The sequence below is a fragment of the Colossoma macropomum genome, unplaced genomic scaffold (assembly GCF_904425465.1).
Source record: "Colossoma macropomum unplaced genomic scaffold, Colossoma_macropomum, whole genome shotgun sequence".
Classification (NCBI taxonomy): domain Eukaryota; kingdom Metazoa; phylum Chordata; class Actinopteri; order Characiformes; family Serrasalmidae; genus Colossoma; species Colossoma macropomum.
Window position 1 is genome coordinate 37,848,861 of NW_023494784.1, and position 19,346 is coordinate 37,868,206.

Genomic DNA, 19,346 nt, shown 5'->3' on the forward strand with positions numbered 1-19,346 from the left:
CCATTTCAGGCATAGAAGAACTTAGGTGAAGTAAAGCAGATAGCCGCTAGCTTTTAGCTTGTCCTCCTCATCTGACAAGTTACTGCTCCATTGTAGTGATGAATTGAAGACATAGTTAAATGATTGCAATATGATATTTGGCTTCTTGGGGGTAATGTCAGCTATCGTCCTCCCTTCTGCAGTAACCAGCATCATTAAAAAAAAAACAAAAAAACAAAAAACAAAAAACTTTCAAACTGTCTCACCCCAAAGTAGTTGTAGTTTTTTGAAAGTTCCACCCACATTCAAGATACATCATTGGAAGGGTGTTTTCCTAGTCTTTAAATTGCAAAATCTTCCTCTGTGGACAACTGTGGCACCACTGTAGGAGGTGAGTAAGTATGTTTACAACAGTTAACAGTAGTGATAGTTTTTCATTTTGGCCAGATTTTTTTTATTTAACGAGCTATGAGTAAGAAATGATTAATATCATATTACACAGATCAATCTTACGAGAATATTTTTGTACATTTTTTATGTTTGTTTGAAAATATTAGCTGCTTTTACATAGTTTGAACATTTCATGGTGAAATTTTGTAAAGCAGTTCTATTGATTTACATTATTTGTCACATTAACAAAGGTTAAGTTTCTCCTATCCTCATGCTCCGCATGAAGGTAACCAGAGGTGAGAAATGGCTAAAATTACTCACCTGCCTTTAGAAGAGAAAAAACGTTACCTCGACAAAAGCGATAAAATGCTGTGATGCTTGTACAGTTTCCCCGAACTCCTGTTTCCACTTAAACAGGTGGAAAAGCTACCAAATTTGTGTTTTTCTGACATTTATATATATCTCATACACAACCCCTCTCCCTATTCTGGAGTCTCTCAAAGCATTTAAAAGCACAGAAGCCCACCGACTCTTGACGTCAGGGTGGGTAAAGGATCCCATGGTGTTGCATAAAGAGGAGAAAAAGCTCTTTGTCATCATAGGAAGGGTACGGCGACATCAGCTAATTAACCCAGTTGTGAACAATGCTAGCCTTTAGATAACTTTTGCTCATGTTAACAACCGAGAGATAAACAGTCGTCCCCCTAAAGGAGCTGCAAACAGCCAGTATAACTTTCCTCTTTGTTTCTGGAGATTTAAATGATGTTTGAATGGAGAAACATAAACGTCATATATTAGACTGAACATTGTGGGTCGGAAAACTACGTCGTGTTTCGACAGATGTGATTTTGTAAGTTTGCTAGTGCAGTTAGTGCAGAGTTCCCCATCTCCAGTCCTGCAAACGCTGCACTGCATAACTGTGGTTTCCCTGGTTAAAATACCTGATATTATTAGCTAATTAATCCCTTCTTGAGCTGAACGAGGTGTGAACAGCAGAGAAAAACACTAAACTATACAGTGCAGGGGCTCCAAGCCTGGAGTTTGAAAACACTGAATTAAAGGTCTGTGTGTCTCTCGTCATTCTCGGCTTCTGTCGCATCTTGCAGGTGAATCATTCACAGAGCACAGCAAATTGAAGGCATCGAGCTACGCTTCGGCCCTCAAAATGGCGGCAGCGTTTTGTTACCATTACAGTGTGACGCCACACGAAACGCGAGAATAAAGATTCAGACTTTTGTTCTTAACGGGGATTTATAAAGATTCCTGTTCTGAGGTAGGACAAATGTACAATGTTTACTTCAGTGTATTCTTGTGAAAACTGTAACAGTATTTTGTTAAAAGCGACTGTATTACATGCTTGTCTAAATCGAAAGTAGTTGACTTCTCAGGATGTCAGGATTAGAGTATCTGGTGTTCCGTCGGATTGTCTGGTTTTGTTCCTGGCCTCCTGCAGCGGACTTGTTAGTGAGGCTCAGTGGTCATTAGCGGGTTGAAGGTTTGAATCTGGAGGTTTCGGGTGCTGCAGGACAGGTGTGGAGGCCTGTCAGGAGCACACTAATGAATCTATAGAGCTGTCAGCTGTCTGCGACTCTATATCTGATGACTGACAGTCCAATCAATGTGCTGGGCCCGTCCAATTGAACGGACAGACATGCACACACTTTTTTCCCACCTAGAGACACGGCTCATGTGATCTCACCTTGGAGGTTTGGCTCTCTTGAGGAGGTACCCAGAGTCCATGCAGCACTTGTTTATGTAAATACTTTCGCAAAATAGTAAATGTTGGCTCTTATGTTTTGCATAGATGTTGTTATTATTACATGATGCTAACAGTTAATTGCATTACAAATCGGCTTTGGCGCTTGCGTCAGGACATTTTTTGGTCAGTCTGCAGTAATGAACACCCAGAGGAACTTGCTTGTTGTCTTTTTGTTTTTGTCACAAACAGGAGCCAGCCCCCATGACAGAGGACCTGCTGGAGGAGCAGTCAGAGGTGCTGGCCAAGCTGGGGACTTCGGCCGAGGGTGCCCATCTCCGCGCCCGCATGCAGAGCGCCTGCCTTCTCTCAGACATGGAGTCGTTCAAGGTGAGGGCGGCACAGGACCTCGAGATCTACCACCTTGGTTGAGAGAGGTCATATATGAATAGCTTATGAGTAGCTTTTTGGTTTGACTTTACTGCTCATTGGTAAAAGACCAAGATGAAAGAAACGAGTGCTTTTACTTGCACTGAATAATCTGATTATAATCACATTTATGCAGTTATTATTTAAATGGTCATGCAAATAGCATTTTCCAATTTATTGGATTGCAGTAAGGTCTAGAAATCCGATTGAGAAATCCAATTAAGAGAGCTGGATTTTAGCTCAGTAATCAGATTTCTCAGAGGATGTAAACTCTGATTTCTTACTGCGCTTGTGCGAAAACAGACGATGGTACCGAAAATAAGCAAACAACATTGCCGTGAGAGGCAGCAAAACACTTTTGGAGCGATGCTAAAACTAACTGCATTCTTGACAAAGTGAAGGATTTAAATATTCTTCATCTTGTAGATGATGTGTGTCTACATTTTCAATTAAAGTGGTGCGACGTTTAAAAAAAAAAAAAAAAGCTGCGACATGAAGTTTGAGTTTTACATTCTGTTTACGTTACGCCTTATTCTGTAAGTTTATAGCCTGGTTGCATAGCAGAAATCTGATTACTGTCTGACTCATATAGACCTGGAGTTTCCCCATTAACTGATTACTCAAGTGCATGTAAACGTGTTGATCAGATTACTGACAAAATCTGATTTTCTGCAGTTATCGGATTATCAGGTTCATGTAAACACACTCATTGTTACTTTTGCACAATTTTCCTTTTACCCTGAATAGTTTCGATCAGCCAAGATGTTTTTGATAGGAATGTCCAATGAATATTTTGACGAATCAGGTTTTGTCTATACTGAAGACACTTTGTTCACAAGGGCGCAGAAAAGGACCTTCCCTAGTTTGTTGCCACAAAGTTGGAAGCATATAAATGTCTAAAATGTCTGTATGCTGTAGCATTGCCCTTCACTGAAACTGAGGGGTCTAGCCATGAAGGTCTACCGCCTTGTGCTTGAGCTGTTGTCACTTGTAGACACTTCCGTTTCACAATAATAGCACTTACTGTTGACTGGGGCAGATCTAGCAGGACAGAAATTTCATGAACTGACTCAGTGGTATCCAAGGTAACATGGCATCCTATGACAGTGCCACATTTAAAGTCACTGCGCTTTTCAATATGACCTAAACACAATAATCAGACTCAATAATTAGGAGGGGTGTCCACATACTTTAGGCTGTATAGTGTATTTTACAGTGAAATGTGAAAATTTAGTAGTAATATCTGTATTTCCAGTGTTTCAGCAGTGTGTAAGCCAGTTGTCTTTTGTCCAAATAAGTTGTTCTCATGAACATGACAAATATTGGGACCCACCTTAAAAAACATAGTAAGTAGGGAGTAAAATTTATATATTTTCTGTTTTGAGTATACGAACGGTTATACTCAGTTAGATAATGAAAAATAAAACTGAATTATTTAATTGATTTTAATGTGATCATTAGTAACATTTTCCAATTTAAGTCACTAAGTTTTTGTCATCGAAACACCTCGTATCTCCATTTTTGACGTTTTTCAGTTTTTGACATAATTTGAAAATGCCTCTTGCCTTTTATATTATGTGCATATTTCATGAAAATTTACTATTTAATTTTAATGGACCAAAAGAAAGGGCCCAAAATTACTTGGGGAAAATGTCTGGTTCCACTGACTTTAGAGTAAAATTGTTTTTTTTTCCTTCTTCTGTAAAGATATCATTTTGGAGATACAAGGTTTTCTTGCAAAAACAGTGATGTTTTTGATGTGAAACATTTCTTGTGACACTTTTTCAAGGAGAAAACTGTGAAAATTGGACTGTTCCTTTAACTTTTCCTTCAAAGTGGATGAGTGAATGACAGTCGCGAGTGAGGTTTTGGTTGCCTTTTATGGTTTGAAAAAGGTGTTCATCTGAAAAGTGCATCAACCAAATTCCAGAATAGCATCGTTTGCAGTTGGATTTGAAGAGTAATGATCTCATGTTATTGTCATCCAAACACATCAGATATTCAGAATCTGATATCGGATGTGTGTTTGAACAAAGACGGTAGCTTGGCAACCGAGCAGTGCTGCTTGTCGGCGTATGGGATTCTCATACAATATTTGCTTAAGCACTTTCAGTGGCACCTGTCTGATGTCCACAGTTGAAATTGATTGCTGATAAAGCAAACTGCACTTCCTTGTTGATGACTAGAGCAGCATTTGACGTTGTTAGTTTCACATAGGGAGGGTGGAATAATGTAATTATAATGGTGATTCTAAATGATTGCAGCCATAGAACATTGATTGAGATGGCACCTTGTGAATGACCTCAGAGTTAGTGCTGATGTATAAAATCCTTCTGGTTTTGGGCTTTTAATTCTGTTGATTGAGTTGATAAGATCTTAATCCACTATCTTGAAAAGGGGGTAGGCCTCTCAGGCACAGTTGTAGACTGGTTTAAATCATATTTAATGAATAGATAGAATTTTTTTGTTCTCATTGGGAAATCATTCATCAAAAATGGTAATGTTTCTTGTGGAGTCCCACATGGTTCAGTTTTAGGGCCTTTGCTTTTCTGTTATGTTACGTTTAGGTGGTCATTAAGACACATGAGATCATAGCTATGCTGATGACATGCAACTGTACATTTCTGTTCCTTCTGAAAATCAGTTAAATCATGAAAAAACGCCTTTTTGTTTTGTACACCAAACCTAAAGTACAAAATCTGAGTGTTTAATTATTAGATTCTGAACTTTTTTTTAATCCCCCGTGTAGATGTAGTTATTAAGCTGCTTTTTATTATTTGAAAAACATTGCTAATGTTCAGCCTGTTCTACCCGAGAGCGATGCAGAGAAACTTGCTCATGCATTTGTTACAAGCAGGGTTGATTACTATAATGCTATTTATACTGGACTTCCTAAGAAAACAGTCTGCCCTTTAAAACAAAGTGCAGCAGCACTGATCCTAACACACACAAAACAGAGACCAAACTTATTACACATCATTTTAGGATATATTTTCATCTTACAGTAGTTTCTACAGCTCTAAGTGACCTTAAAGCACCTGTACGTCATATAGAATGTCTGTTTATGTTCACGTGAATCCTAGATTTGCAAATACTGACCTGCAAACACCTTCCATAAAATACAGAAGACATGGAGAGACTCTTTGTTATTCTGCTTCAAAACTGTGGAACTCAGTTCCACCTTTTATTAGACAGTCAAGGTCAGTGCACACTTTCAAGAAACATTGGAAAATGTTAATTTAGCTTTTAATTAAAATTCTACCCTTTTTATCATCTATTTTTCAAATGTAACTGCTAGTGTCTCAGTTTATAATAATTCTTACAACAAGTCTCACAACTTTCATTTATTTAACTTTATTTTCTTTTATCACTGTTAGACAGTGGGGAGGGGGTTATTAAACTCAGCAAATAAACAGTAGTGCATTAACATTTTGCATAAATATGTCACATTTATGTCTCTGTAGAGGATGTGTTAACTTATTTTCAAAGAAAATCAACAAAGTTTGCAGCTTGACCAGGGTTGGTTTTCTCACTTTTGCATACCCAGATTTCTTATCCTGCCTAAATCGCTCATAAACGTCACAGACATCCTGTGGTAAAATGACATTACCCCACCTCCCCATGCAGAGCTAATCCTGAATTGTACTCCGTTCTCCACGAAAAGAGAAATTCCGCATACCGCTTTTGTGTACTTAATTTAATTGCACATGATATCTCCGCCACCACGGAGAATACCGCTAATTAACAAAAATTGAAAATTTGAAATGGAGCAGGGAGTTGTCCTAATGAACGAGTATGTCAGATGCCAGAGTGATTCGAGGTAAGAAATTTAGCTGATTAGGCTACATTAACTGCTTTTTTTTCTTTTGTAATTTTGTAACCAGAGGAAACGGAGTCGCTGAAGTGTTCATCATGTGCAAACATTTGTACATGAGATACTGGCTTAGCTTTCCCTCCGGGTTCAGTCGCCTGTGTGGTTTTCCACGTTCAGTCTGAAGGGTTTAGCCGCTCTGACTTTGGCGGTAGAGGTTCCGGCTTGCCTAACACATCCGTCGATGCCGGCGAAATGTCAGCAGGTGGGAAGCAGGCGCGAAATATCACTCCATATCTTTTAACTTCACGATGACAAGATTCTAAAGGCTGCGCACCTCATCCTCAGGCCAGGATCAGAAATCCCTCCGCTCCGTTCCTCTGTCTTAATCTTCGGGGGGCTGGAATCCGTTGACCCGTGGATGAGGTGCGCAGCCTTTACAATCTTGTCGTTCACCTTTTTAAAGGGGAGGAAAGAGAGAGATTGTAGGGAAGAGGCTGACAGAGAATGAGGAAAGAGGCTTCACGGCTGTCGTTCACGGACACCTATTCATTTTCATAAGCACCTTATCCCGCGCTCTTCATCCTTGTCTGTCGGATAACGCGGAATTATCCCACAGTGCTATTCTGTGGACCGTCCCAGGAGATTAAGGAACAAGGGATTTGGGAAGAAAAGGAGAGTGCCTTTAACGTGGCGAGCGCACCCTTATTTCCAGTTTTGTTTATGTAGCGCCTGTCTCAGGCGGTCGTTTTCAACAGCAGGGGGCGACGGCTGATGAGAAGTGACGCTATTTTTCCGCAATTTTTTTTTCTCGCATATCCTGCTGCCCTACAAAATGCTCCAATTTTCTCGAGCAGACACACCAACTTTTTTTCTTCGCTTCTCTCATCGAGGCTGCAGCAAATGACTGCTGTGAGCATGGCCATCGCGGTAAATGGCCCCCTTAGCTGGAGATGGCCTCTAAATTTAGCGGCGGCACTGTCTTTAATTGTGCTTAGCCAAGCATAATTTGGCATTTTGGCTTTAATTACCATCTCCCTCTGGGTGGAGAATGGAGAGTCTTGGATATGATGAATGGGGCGACTTAACAATATGACAGCGCTTTGAACGCCCCCACCCTTTTTCAGCACCACGCGCCGCCCCAACCCTCCCAAGTAGAGCCCCCACCATCACTTGACGGACTGCGCTATGGGCTGGGGCAGGCCAGAGCTGATTGGACATCTGCCGTGGTCCCAAGCTGCGTTGCTGTAGTCATCCGTTTTCAACCCCCTACTTGCTCGTACCACCACCGTTCAGTGTTAGTTGGATAGTTTCAAAGGAATACATTGATAGATCATCAAGTTTGCACAGTATCCCCCCTAACCCAAGTGCGGCTGATCAAGTAAGATGTGTGATTTGCTTCTCTAGTTTTGCTATGCAAGCAACAAGGCTAATGTAGCTAATAAGCAGCTGTAACATGGAGGAAAGTGCATAGCTAAGTTCAGTAGTGTTCAGTAGTCATCTTAAAACTCTCCAATTTTGTCTGTCATTTTGAAAATGTCTATAGATTTAACTAATAGATTGCATGAGAGCACTTTTTCTTGGCCAATGCCAATACGGACATTTAAACTGAGCTGTTTTTAATAGAAGCACTTCATTTAAGGTGAGCATCTAAAAGTAGGCTATCATGCATAAACTACTCAAACCAGAGGAAGTAGTACAGTACTGTGAAAGTCAAAGACCACCTTTTTTATTAATTTAATTTCCAGTCAAAACGTCCAGTCGTAGAAGTTTGTTGCACTTTGTGCTTTTCACAATTCAAGTAATCCCAATAACAAATAAGACTTCAGTCCATAAAACCTTACTTTACAGCTTGGATGTCCAGTTGTGGTGTTGTGGTGCAGATGTTTTTCTACTATGTATGTTTCCTTTTCTCATTAAAAGCTTCTTGACAGCTTCACTTTCTTTCAGACTCACAGCATTGAATTGTCTTCTCACAGTGGAAAGATGGACAGAAACACCTGTGGATGTTTTCAGATCTGAAGCAGCTTGATTTTCTCTTCTCTCTCAAAGATGAAAGCATTAAGTGCTGTTTATCTGATGAGGACAGTGTTGGTGGTCTACCAGGTCTTGCAGGTGGTTGTTAGGAATCCCTGTTTTCTCTTTTTTCACCTATTTTCTTTTGACTTTCTCCATCAATATGCAAGTGGATTGTCTTATATCTAATCTCCTCAGAAATACCTTCTTTAGCCATTTTAAATGCATTTGAGAAAGAAATTTGAAAGACAGCTTAGGTGTGTTTGGGTAACAGCTTGTGTGAATGTTAGTGTTACTATCAGGCCGATGTCAGCAAGAAAATGCGGGATCAGATATCGGAGGGTATCGGATTGGTGCTATCTCTAATTAAAATCTATAATTCTTGCTCTTCTGGCCTCGAAAGCCGTGCTATTCTAATTTCTGAAACCTCATTCAACCTCCACTAAGCAAGCGATCACATCCGAGTGAAGTTTTTCATACGCGAAAGGAGCGAGAGCCTAAGCGAATGTTCCTGAGCTGAAATGTATTCAGATCAGCTCGTGAAAATATTCCTCCACCTCCCCCTCACCTCGCTCTCTTAAGTCTCTGAGCTGTCTCGTTTCTGTAAAACTCAGATCATTATGTCCCGTTGCTCCATCTCCCAGTAATTATCGACCATGAAAGTGTGCGGGACTTCCACAGACGGGCAGAAAGGTCACGCGGAGAAAGTTTGCCGCTGGAATTTGTCAGCCAGCTCATTTACAACGGGAGCGGCTGACAAGCCAGCACGCTCATTGCTCACCATCAGGGTGATTCATGCGGCAATGTCCATTAAAAGGCTTAATACTGCATTGCATGGGATTTTTTTTTTCTTTTTTTTAACATTCCATTCATTTTCATTCATTCCACTGGTGCTCTCCTATTGATGATTACAGGTTGAGTTGCACAATTCCGAGAGGGAATTAAGGGGGCACCTTTTTTTGTTTTGATTTAATTTTGATGCCCGTTACAGCTGACCAATCATGTGGTTGGAGAGACGGGATATTCACTTGCCTTCGTCATCTCTGTAATTCATAAACACAGCTTGGTCTTTCACAATGAACAAATCAGACAGCATTCTGATGTGATATGAATTAGCTCGATTTATCAAAGATCTATGCAAAATATGTCTGACATCATGAATAAATCATGTTAATTCACACTAAATTAATTCACAGTAATCCAGAGTGCTGTCCACTTTGTGTAAGACCCTTTCAGTGAACTTCTTAATGCCATAGTCTTCAGTGCTGATATCTTAGTTCTCTCTCCTTTTAGGTACTCTCTGTATGAAAACACACATATTCTAGCATTCAGAGGTTGCCGTGTTCACATTTTTTGTTATGTTATGTGCCATAATAACATGTGCAGTGTGGATTTTAGTGTTTAAAAACTATTTGCCCAAAGGTATTTGTAGATGTTTTGTTTCAAGAATTCTGTAAACAAGATGATATTATACACCGATCAGGCATAACATTATGACCACCTCTTTGTTTCTATGTTCATTGTCCATTTTATCAGCTCCACTTACTATATAGGTGCACTTTGTAGTTCTACAATTACAGACTGTAGTCTATCTGTTTCTCTGCATACTTTGTTAGCCCCCCTTTTACCCTGTTCTTCAGTGGTCAGGACCCCCATAAACCCTCACAGAGCAGGTATTATTTGGGTGGTGGTTCATTCTCAGCACTGCAGTAACACTGATGTGGTGGTGGTGTGTTAGTGTGTGTTGTGCCGGTACAAGTGGATCAGACAAGTTCAAACTGCATACGAATATATCAGAGATGGCTCATTTTTCAGGGTCAGGGAAAAAAGTAGAAAACATACAGTCATATGCAGAAGTTTGAACACCTCTGATTGAATTACGTGTTTTTATTGATTTTCTTAAACAAGTTAACACGTCCTCCACAGAGAACACACTTTCTGTTTACACGAATTTATCTGAGTTTAACATATTGGAAAAACACAAAATATGAAATGTAACATGTGCCATAACTTTTGCACAGGGCAATTTTTTTCTTTTTTTTTTTTCAATGTGTTAAATTCAGTAAATAGACAATAGTCATGCATTGAAATGTGCAGAAATGTGTTCTCTGTAGAGAATGTTATTCATTTTCGCTTTGAAAAAAATTCAGGTGCTCAAACTTTTGCATATGACTGAAGCATCAATGATTGAATATAATACCAAAATTTTCAGTAGTGTGTCCACTCTTTACCCTATTAAAGCTTCCTTTCTTATTAGGAGATTCACTTTTTTTTATTTTTTTATTTTTATAATTTTTTTTTTTTTTACAGAAACAGGACATTTTTTCCACACCTCCAACCTTCACTCTTAGAAGTTGGTTAAATTTCCTGCTTGTCATAATCCAAAATAATACGTAATCCATAATCTCAGTTCCTAGTTTAGACATCTCAGGTCATAAAACCTTACTATGGCATCTCAAAATGTCCAGTTCTGATGTTTTTTTCACAAGTCCAGTCTTAGAACTTGGTTACATTTTCTGCTTCTCGTCATTCAAGCAATTTCAAACACAATCAAATTTGTTATCCTCTCACAGTGGAAGGATGGACAGAAACACCTGTGGATGTTTTCAGATCTGAAGCAGCTTGATTTTCTCCTCTCTCTCAAAGATGAAAGCTTTAAGTGCTGTTTATCTGATGGGGGCAGTTTTGGGGTCTATCAGGTCTCCCAGGTGGTTTGTTCCATTTTCTCTGTAGCTGTTGGAAACTCCTGTTTTTTCACTTATCTTCCTTTGACTGTCTCCTTCTTTATGCAAGTGGATTATCTTATATCTAATCTCCTCAGAAACATCACCTTTAAAAAATGAATAACTTGTACTCGACGGCTTTTTTGACTGGAAATTAAATAAATGAATGTTCTCTGAATTTCGCACAGTACTGTATAGAAGCTAAATCCATTTTGATTAGAATATGTTTCACCAAATGCTCAGAACTTTTTAAACTGACTAAGCTGTGTAATGTTCATGCATTGACATTTGTGTCTGATGTCTGTCAGCGTGTGAGTTTTTGATAGATACCAAAATATCCTTTTGCACACAGCCTTAATGTGGCTTCTGTCTGTGTGTGCTGAACTCCCTCAGGCGGCCAATCCTGGCTGTTCTCTGGAGGATTTTGTGCGCTGGTACTCCCCAAGAGACTACGTGGAGGAGGAGGTGACTGATGAGACGGGCCAGACGGTTGTCCGCGGCAACCTGAGTGCCAGGATGAATATCCCAGGCAATATGTGGGTGGAGGCCTGGGAAACGGCCAAGGCCACACCGGCACGCAGACAGAAGAGGCTGTTCGACGACACTAAAGAGGCCGAGAGGGTAAAGACCTTCAGTCTGTTCATTCTCCTCCAGCTTGCGAGTGTGAACTGGACAGGGAGGTTTTATGTGTGGTTTGTTTTTGTTTCAATGTGATGGAAGGGAGCATTCTTACAAAACTCACTGGCATTCTTAGAAATAAGGTTTTTATAGGCATATTCTTAGAGATATACATTGAGTTGGTGGTTTACTAGAAACGCATAGAAACACCATACTGACGAGGGGTGTAACAATGCATCTCACATTGTGATATCGCAGTGCAAAGCTGTGATAATGACGTTGTGGAGATATGACAGTGCATCTGCACGTAATGCAGTTGCGTTGTTTGAACACCAGGCGATGAGCACCATTAGCAACCCATCCCAGCTCTAGTGTCATTAGTACGTTGTGCAACATGATTATAGTCATTTTTCTTCATTCAAATTTTGTTTTAAAATATTGTAAGAATACTGAATCGTGAATCCAAGATCATGAATTGAATCTTGGACTAAGTATACCCCACCTGGGCCTTTCACAGCCAGGAAATGTTAGCCAATGACTGTCATGTAAATTATTGTGATTAACAATTTAATTATATTTCTTTTGTTCATTATACACATTGTGTGCAAATTCACTTATTAAAATACAGGCCTGAAGTATTAAAGTACATTAAAGTACTAAGAAGATAACACTTTATTAGTTCCCAAAGGGAAATTGGACTGTTTCAACAGCATACATACAAGAAAAACGTAAAGTAAAAAATAATAAAATAGAAAATAGAATAAGAAAATGTATTGCATGAAATACTATACATATATATGCTGCTGTCGGAACAAAACCTCATATCTCCATTTTTGTCATTTTTCAGTTTTTGGCATAGTTTGAAAATGCCTGTCACCCTTTACATTGTGTGTAAATTTTATGATGAATGGACCGAAATAAATGGCCCAGACTTACTTGGAAAATGTCTGGTTCCATTGACTTACAGCAGCGATATATACACCAATCAGGCATAACATTATGACCTCCTCCTTGTTTCTACGCTCATTGTCCATTTTATCAGCTCCACTTACTATATAGGTGCACTTTGTAGTTCTACAATTACAGACTGTAGTCCATCTGTTTCTCTGCACAGAGCAGGTACTATTTGAGTGGTGCATCATTCTCAGCACTGCAGTAACACTGACGTGGTGGTGATGTGTTAGTGTGTGTTGTGCTGGTACAAGTGGATCAGACACAGCAGTGCTGCTGGAGTTTTTAAACTCTATTAGACACTCCTACCTTGTCAGTCCACCTTGTAGCTGTAAAGTCAGAGACGATAGCTCATCTGCTGCTGCACAGTTTGTGTTGGTCATCCTCTAGTCCTTCATCAGTGGTCACAGGACGCTGCCCACTGGACGCTGTTGGCTGGATAAATTTGGTTGGTGGACTATTCTCAGTCCAGCAGTGACACTGAGGTGTTTAAAAACTCCAGCAGCACTGCTGTGTCTGATCCACTCTGACCAGCGCAACACACACTAACACACCACCACCACATCAGTGTCACTGCAGTGCTGAGAATGATCCACCACCGAAATAATACCTGCTCTGTGGGGGTCCATGGGGGTCCTGACCACTGAAGAACAGAGTGAAAGGTGGCTAACAAAGTATGCAGAGAAACAGATGGACTACAGTCTGTAACTGTAGAACTACAAAGTGCACCTATATAGTAAGTGGAGCTGATAAAATGGACAATGAGTGTAGAAACAAGGAGGTGGTCATAATGTTATGCCTGATCGGTGTAGATGTACAGTAATGCATGAGGAACAGCTGAATCAGAGTCTGATTAAAGAGATATTGAAGCACAAGCGTAATGTATCCATATTAGCTGATTAGCTGTCTTGCCTCCTAGCTATCAAGATTTAGTAGCTCCCAACTGAAGACAGACACAGAACTCAAATAAACAAGCATTACTCACCGCTGCCCTCTAATGGTGTTATTGTATAAAGTCAAAAGTTAAAACTTTTATTTTCTTAAGACCCGTGATGTTTCTTGGTTAACATGTTTTCTGCTTTCTTTTATTTACACGCAATTAGCTCAAAACACACTCGTTCACATTCTTTGTTGGGACTTAGGATTGTGAAAGCTGACGACTCCAGAAAATAATAGCAATCAAGTGATTATTAGATAACGCTTAATAATTGTTCCCATCATTAGTGAAAATGGGCCACCAAAGAGTTTTTTTTACTAAGGATGATGCCAGAATCATATTGTTATTGCAGATTATTGATTTAAAAAAAATCAGCATCAGACAGATGTTCAGATTGAGCTCAGAGACCCTCCATGTAATACTGTGTTTTACTCAAAATTCACAGATTCGTGTTTGAGGGCTCCAGACAAAAATAGCTTAAGGAGCCACTGGCTTCTAAACAAAAAAAAAAATGAGGGGCCAATAGCTTTATTTTTCAATGTCAAATAATAATATGCAGAAAAATATAGCTTTTCAAGACACTCTAGGTCAGCTCTGTGATTTAAAGGGGAACTCCACTGAGTTTTCAAAATTTCTGCATAATTTAATGGTTAACATGTCAACAAAATCATGCAGAGTGGTTTGGTATGGAACACTGTGTTCTAAAGAGACTTCCAGAGTCAGAATTGTTCATATTTATGATGATAGGAACCAGACGTCTGGTGAGTTAAATGTGTCTAAAAGCTTCCTCCTGGAAAGGTATTACGTGAAATGGTTATGAATACACTGTCTGATGTCTGAGACATTGTTTTACAGTAACGTTGTGATAAAGTATTGATTTACATGAAGGGATACATGAAGGGTGACCTAAAGCAAAATAGTCTCCGAACTATTTTACCATAATCAATGTTACATAAAAACTGAGAAGACATGTGTAGGTTCACTGGTGGTTTAGGACAGTAAATAAAATGGCTACGTTTGCATCCGAAGTTCTGGGTTTTTATCACCATCACTGTAAAGACATAAGTCTGTAAGTTCTCTGCAAATTTCACATTAAAAAAATCTGAATAACTGTATCTCAACCACTGAATTGTACAGAAATTTTAAAAATTGGTGGAATTCCCATTTAAGTATTTTTGCCTTCCACGGTGCTTGATTCTCGACATGTCCAGTCGGCTATTTTTCATTAACAAGATTTGGGAGGTGAATTTGGTGAAGGGTAGTTCTTTAAGTGCTCATCATGTAGGCTGTGTTGAATTTAATTTTAAGCTCTTTTAATTATTTCTCGGCTCTTTTTTCGCTAGCACAAGACACTGAGTGAGCTGAGGGAGTTTTAGGAGCACTCTGCATGCGTTTTTATGCGTTCGACTCTTGTCGTGTTTTTCACCATCTCTTTTTTTAAATGATCAGTTCCTTTTAAGAAATCTATTTTTCCAGCTACATCTTGGCCTGCTTTCAAACAGACGTCGCAGTGTAGTCTGCTTTATGTTACCATATCTGAGCCACGCAAAGTCCTGAAGCCAAGAAGTTCTGAAATCTTTCCGTGGTTGTACTTTTGCATAAAAGTGCTTGAAGTGGGCGGTGGTTAAATACATCTTCGTGAGCATTTTTCACTCATTCACTGGTCCTGAATCAGACTGGGGTTGAGCAGATAGATGACCTCTTAAGGTCTGACAGAGACGCAGATTGTGTAAAAATCTGATATTTTTCTGTTCGCCATTTTCTACACACTGACATTAACAGCAAACGTCCTGTTTTGCCGCTCTGGTTGAAATCCCACGAGCATGCAGGCGTTTTTTGGATAGGTGGACACATCCATGTGATACTATAGTCTATCAGTTACATTTTAAGATGAGAAATGATAAAAGAAAATATATAAAAACATGAAAGGAATATATACAGAACAATAGTAATAGTTACCCATACAAAATAATAATAATCCAAAGTTGCTACCTGTCGCTACTGGCAATTCATTTTATTACTCGCAAATTAATAATTGGGTTGCAATTGTGACCATTTTAGTCGCAGTCTGGAGCCTTGTATTTACAGCCATGTTATGCTGGATCAGCTCATTTTTACATTCATTTAAAAGTAATGTTTAGGGAAAAATCTAGTTTGCAGAATTCTCCACTTGACCCAAGTGTAGTTGATCAGCCAAGACATGTTTGGTATCTGACGTTTGCTTCTTTAGTTTTCCACTGGAGCTGCGAGGCAAATGAAAGCACCAATAAGCATCATGCAAACTGCAGGCCTAAATCATCACACACTCCCCTCAATCAGCATTGAGTTGTTAAGTAATCTCAAATAGGCGTACTAATCTAAATGCTCACTTAAAGAACAGTGCTGCTATTGTTTTTAGCCATGCAGTCTACTTTTATTAGCTACTAGCCTCAAAGCTCTAGTGCAAAACTTAAGAAGCCACCTAACATGACCGATTGACCCTTTTGAGGGTGAAGGTACACCTGTGTACGTGCGATTTTATGCTGAACTGTCGCTTTAAAGAAGTTGACTAGATTCTGGCATCTTGTCTCACAGTTAATTCAAGGTCTCTACGTGAAAACGGTCACAGTTTCAGCGGTTCCCTTCTGCACACTACACTGCTCCTTCAAACCTGAGGACCTTCTGAAGTCCTGTTCCATCTGCATGCCACCTGTGCTATAAAAAAACACGATCAAACGCAGGCCGGAGCCTCAAACGGGTCGTCCCGAGCGGTTTGGCAACCGACCAATCAGCTCGCAGAGCTGCTGGTAAATGGGTTAGAGCATGACGCTCTGGCAAGGTGTCCCCAACCTGCGGAGTTGAAGGGGAGTTCAGGGGAATTTTGCCCGGCTTGAAGGTCGCCGTCTCTGCGTGTCCTTCAGCCCGTCTGTCCGGCTCTTTTGGGGAAACTCTAGGTGCGGGGTTCAGCTTGAATTAATTTGCTGATTTAATTTTCGCGTCCCCTCATCTTCTCTTTTTCTTTTTTCTTTTATTTGCTCCACTAACTTGTCCTAGACAATGACAGAAGCGTACACATTCTTTCCTTTGCTTTGATCGCAGTAGAGAGTGCGCTGCCCGTCAAAAGTTTGGGAGCATTTTGCCATATTTTATTATTTTGATGAGTAATGGTTTTGCTTTTACACTTACTTGCAAAAAAAGTCTTGCACTGATGTTTTTCAGAGCAAATAAACACTTACCGCCCAGATAAAAAGCATTTTAAATCTACTGCCCACTCTTTTCTTAAACTGATGCCAGAATAAAAGTCCTTTGTTGTTGATTGTATGGTGACGTGAGGAAATTAGAACTTACAAGTGAAAGTTTTTCCAGACTTTTCATAAGCTGCGCTCCTTCTGTTTTTAAAGGTTTCAAACATAAAATCAAACTGTTTTATTTAGAATTTCAAATTTTTTATGTAAATGACCCTTCTTAATAGTTTAATTGCTTATATGGATGGTGGTTGGACGGTCACACCACCTGACATTTTTAGACAGTCGCACTTTAGTCACTTTAAGTAAATGTCTGAAATAATTGTAATTAATTAATGGCATTAATTAAAACAAATGTCTGAAATTATGTAATGAATATTTGATGCACTAAAAATGCATTCGCAAAAAGGAAGTGTTGTATAATGCTGTGATATGAAGTTTAATTAGAATTAATAATACATAGTAAATTTAAAACAATTTCATTATTTAATAGGAAACCAATGGACTGGTTCTCTCAGACATAGTTTTCCAGCGGCTCCGCCTCCTGATCACCATCGTTACCACAAACCTTAGTGAAAGAAATCAGAACTGCTTTTGTCAGTTCACTCTAACAGAATTTGTATTTTTTAGCCTCACATGTTATTTAAACATTTATTGATGGAATTCAGCAACTGCCCATTGACTTCTATTGTGAGTATGTTTTATGCTAATGCGTTTTCTGTTATTTTCTAAGTTCAGGGAACCATACTGAAATAATTGTCTGTGGTAATCAACTGTGTATTACAGATACAGTAGGTCAGGATGAAAAACTACTGAAATATTCCTTTAAGCTGTTAGCAGTACAGTGAGTTATGTTTGATGTTGTTATATTCAGCAGTTGTGCCAAATAAAAAAATGACCGACAATAACAATAAAAAGAGGCTTAGACTTTTTAAATCTACTTTTGAATATATGCAAATTCATGTTGAAGTTACAAGGAGTGTTTCAGGCTGGACAAGGCGCAACACAGACCAGCCAATCACAGCAGAGGTCATTTACATATATCATTCTTAACTAAAACAGCCAGATTAATTCTACATCAAATGAGGTAAGAAAATTGTAAAAATAATAGGTGCATAAATATCAAAAGCGGAGACAAACGTAAGATCAGTCTTTGTCAAGCCTGGTGTCCCTGTACTGTTGACAGGCAGGGTAGCTGCAGCAGACTCATCTATATCAGGTTGTCTGAGGGCTTGAAGGGTTTTTGTCTTATTAGAAACCTCGTCAGGAGGAAAAAAGCAGCAAAGAAAATACGGTAGAGGCGCTAAATCACGCAGAATGACCTCGTAGCAATTAAAAGTTCTCGCCCGTCTGGCGCGACGCTCTCCATAAAGCCTCCGCCGTGCGCTCAGCAGGTACAATAAGTCACACAAGTCAAGTGATAGAAAGGAAACGTGTTGGCGTCAGAGCAGACTGTTGTGACTATGAGCTCTGTGTTGATGTGTGTTTGCGTGCAGGTGCTGCATTATCTGGCCGTGCAGAAACCGGCTGACCTCACGCGACACCTGCTGCCCTGTATTCTCCACGCTGCTATACTGAAAGTGAAGGAGGAAGGTGAGTGCAGTGTCTCTAGCTTTTGAGTTCACTGCTGAAGTGTGTACATAAGTTCTGAAATTGTCTTAAGTTTGTCTGTTTATGTAGTTTTCAGTTTGTTTTGTGGGTGCATTATTTTTCCTTTTTTATCTCAAAAGCTAGTTTTTTTTTTGTTTGTTTTTATTTAGTTTTGTTTTTTAGATGATGGTTATAGGCTTAAGTAACCAGTAATTGGTCACAGTGCTAAATTAGCACAACGGTAGACTGGTGCTCAGCTAGGTTGCATTAAGCCAGGGTTACACTACACGACTTTTGCTTCAATTTTAGCCCCAATTCTCAGTCTGGCTGAGTCTGCGCTGGTCGGCTCTAGTCTGCAGATTTTTGGGTCAGTCGGATTCAACACAGAGAGAGTCAAGTCGCGTGCGAGGGGCGTAGACTCAGATTTTTGGCCTCCCGATCTCGTTTCAGACCAGTCAGAATTTATCAAACATGTTTGATCTTTTTCGACCCGACTCTGAACGTAATCTAGTTGTGTAAACTGGTCAACGCCTTAATCTGAGCCAACTCTTGCAACAGCCACTGAAAACTGAGAGCTCGAAAGAAGAAAATACAGCAAGTAAACAAAGAAAAATGGCGAAAAGTCACTTGCATGTTTTTTTTTTTTAACAAATTAACACATCCTCTATAGAGGACATGCTTTCTATTTATTAGATGAGTTTAATATTTTGGAAAAACACAAAATATAAAATGTAAAATGTGCTTATGTACAGGATTTAATTTTTTTTACACCTGTTAAATTCAGTAAATCTCAATAATTTATATAGATTCAAACAATAGATTCAATAATCATGCATTAAAATGTGCAGAAATATGTTAGCTATAGAGAAGGTGTTTCATTTTCACTTAGAAATAAATTCAGGTGCTCGAACTTTTGCATATGACTGGCGCATTAATGATTGGGTACAATACCAAACTTTTCAATACCAAACTCTTAACCTTT

At 39.3% G+C, this 19,346-nt stretch overlaps 1 protein-coding gene across 2 annotated transcripts in view; it reads left to right on the top strand.

Moving 5' to 3' along the window:
- Positions 1-19,346, top strand: part of rab3gap1 (RAB3 GTPase activating protein subunit 1) — a 103,673-nt gene that overhangs the window by 59,193 nt on the left and 25,134 nt on the right. For both annotated transcript variants that reach the window (XM_036571108.1, XM_036571117.1), the window contains exons 18-20: positions 2,318-2,455; positions 11,438-11,665; positions 18,271-18,367. In XM_036571108.1, the coding sequence (XP_036427001.1) occupies positions 2,318-2,455; positions 11,438-11,665; positions 18,271-18,367 (463 nt within the window). The remainder of the gene's footprint in view (positions 1-2,317; positions 2,456-11,437; positions 11,666-18,270; positions 18,368-19,346) is intronic.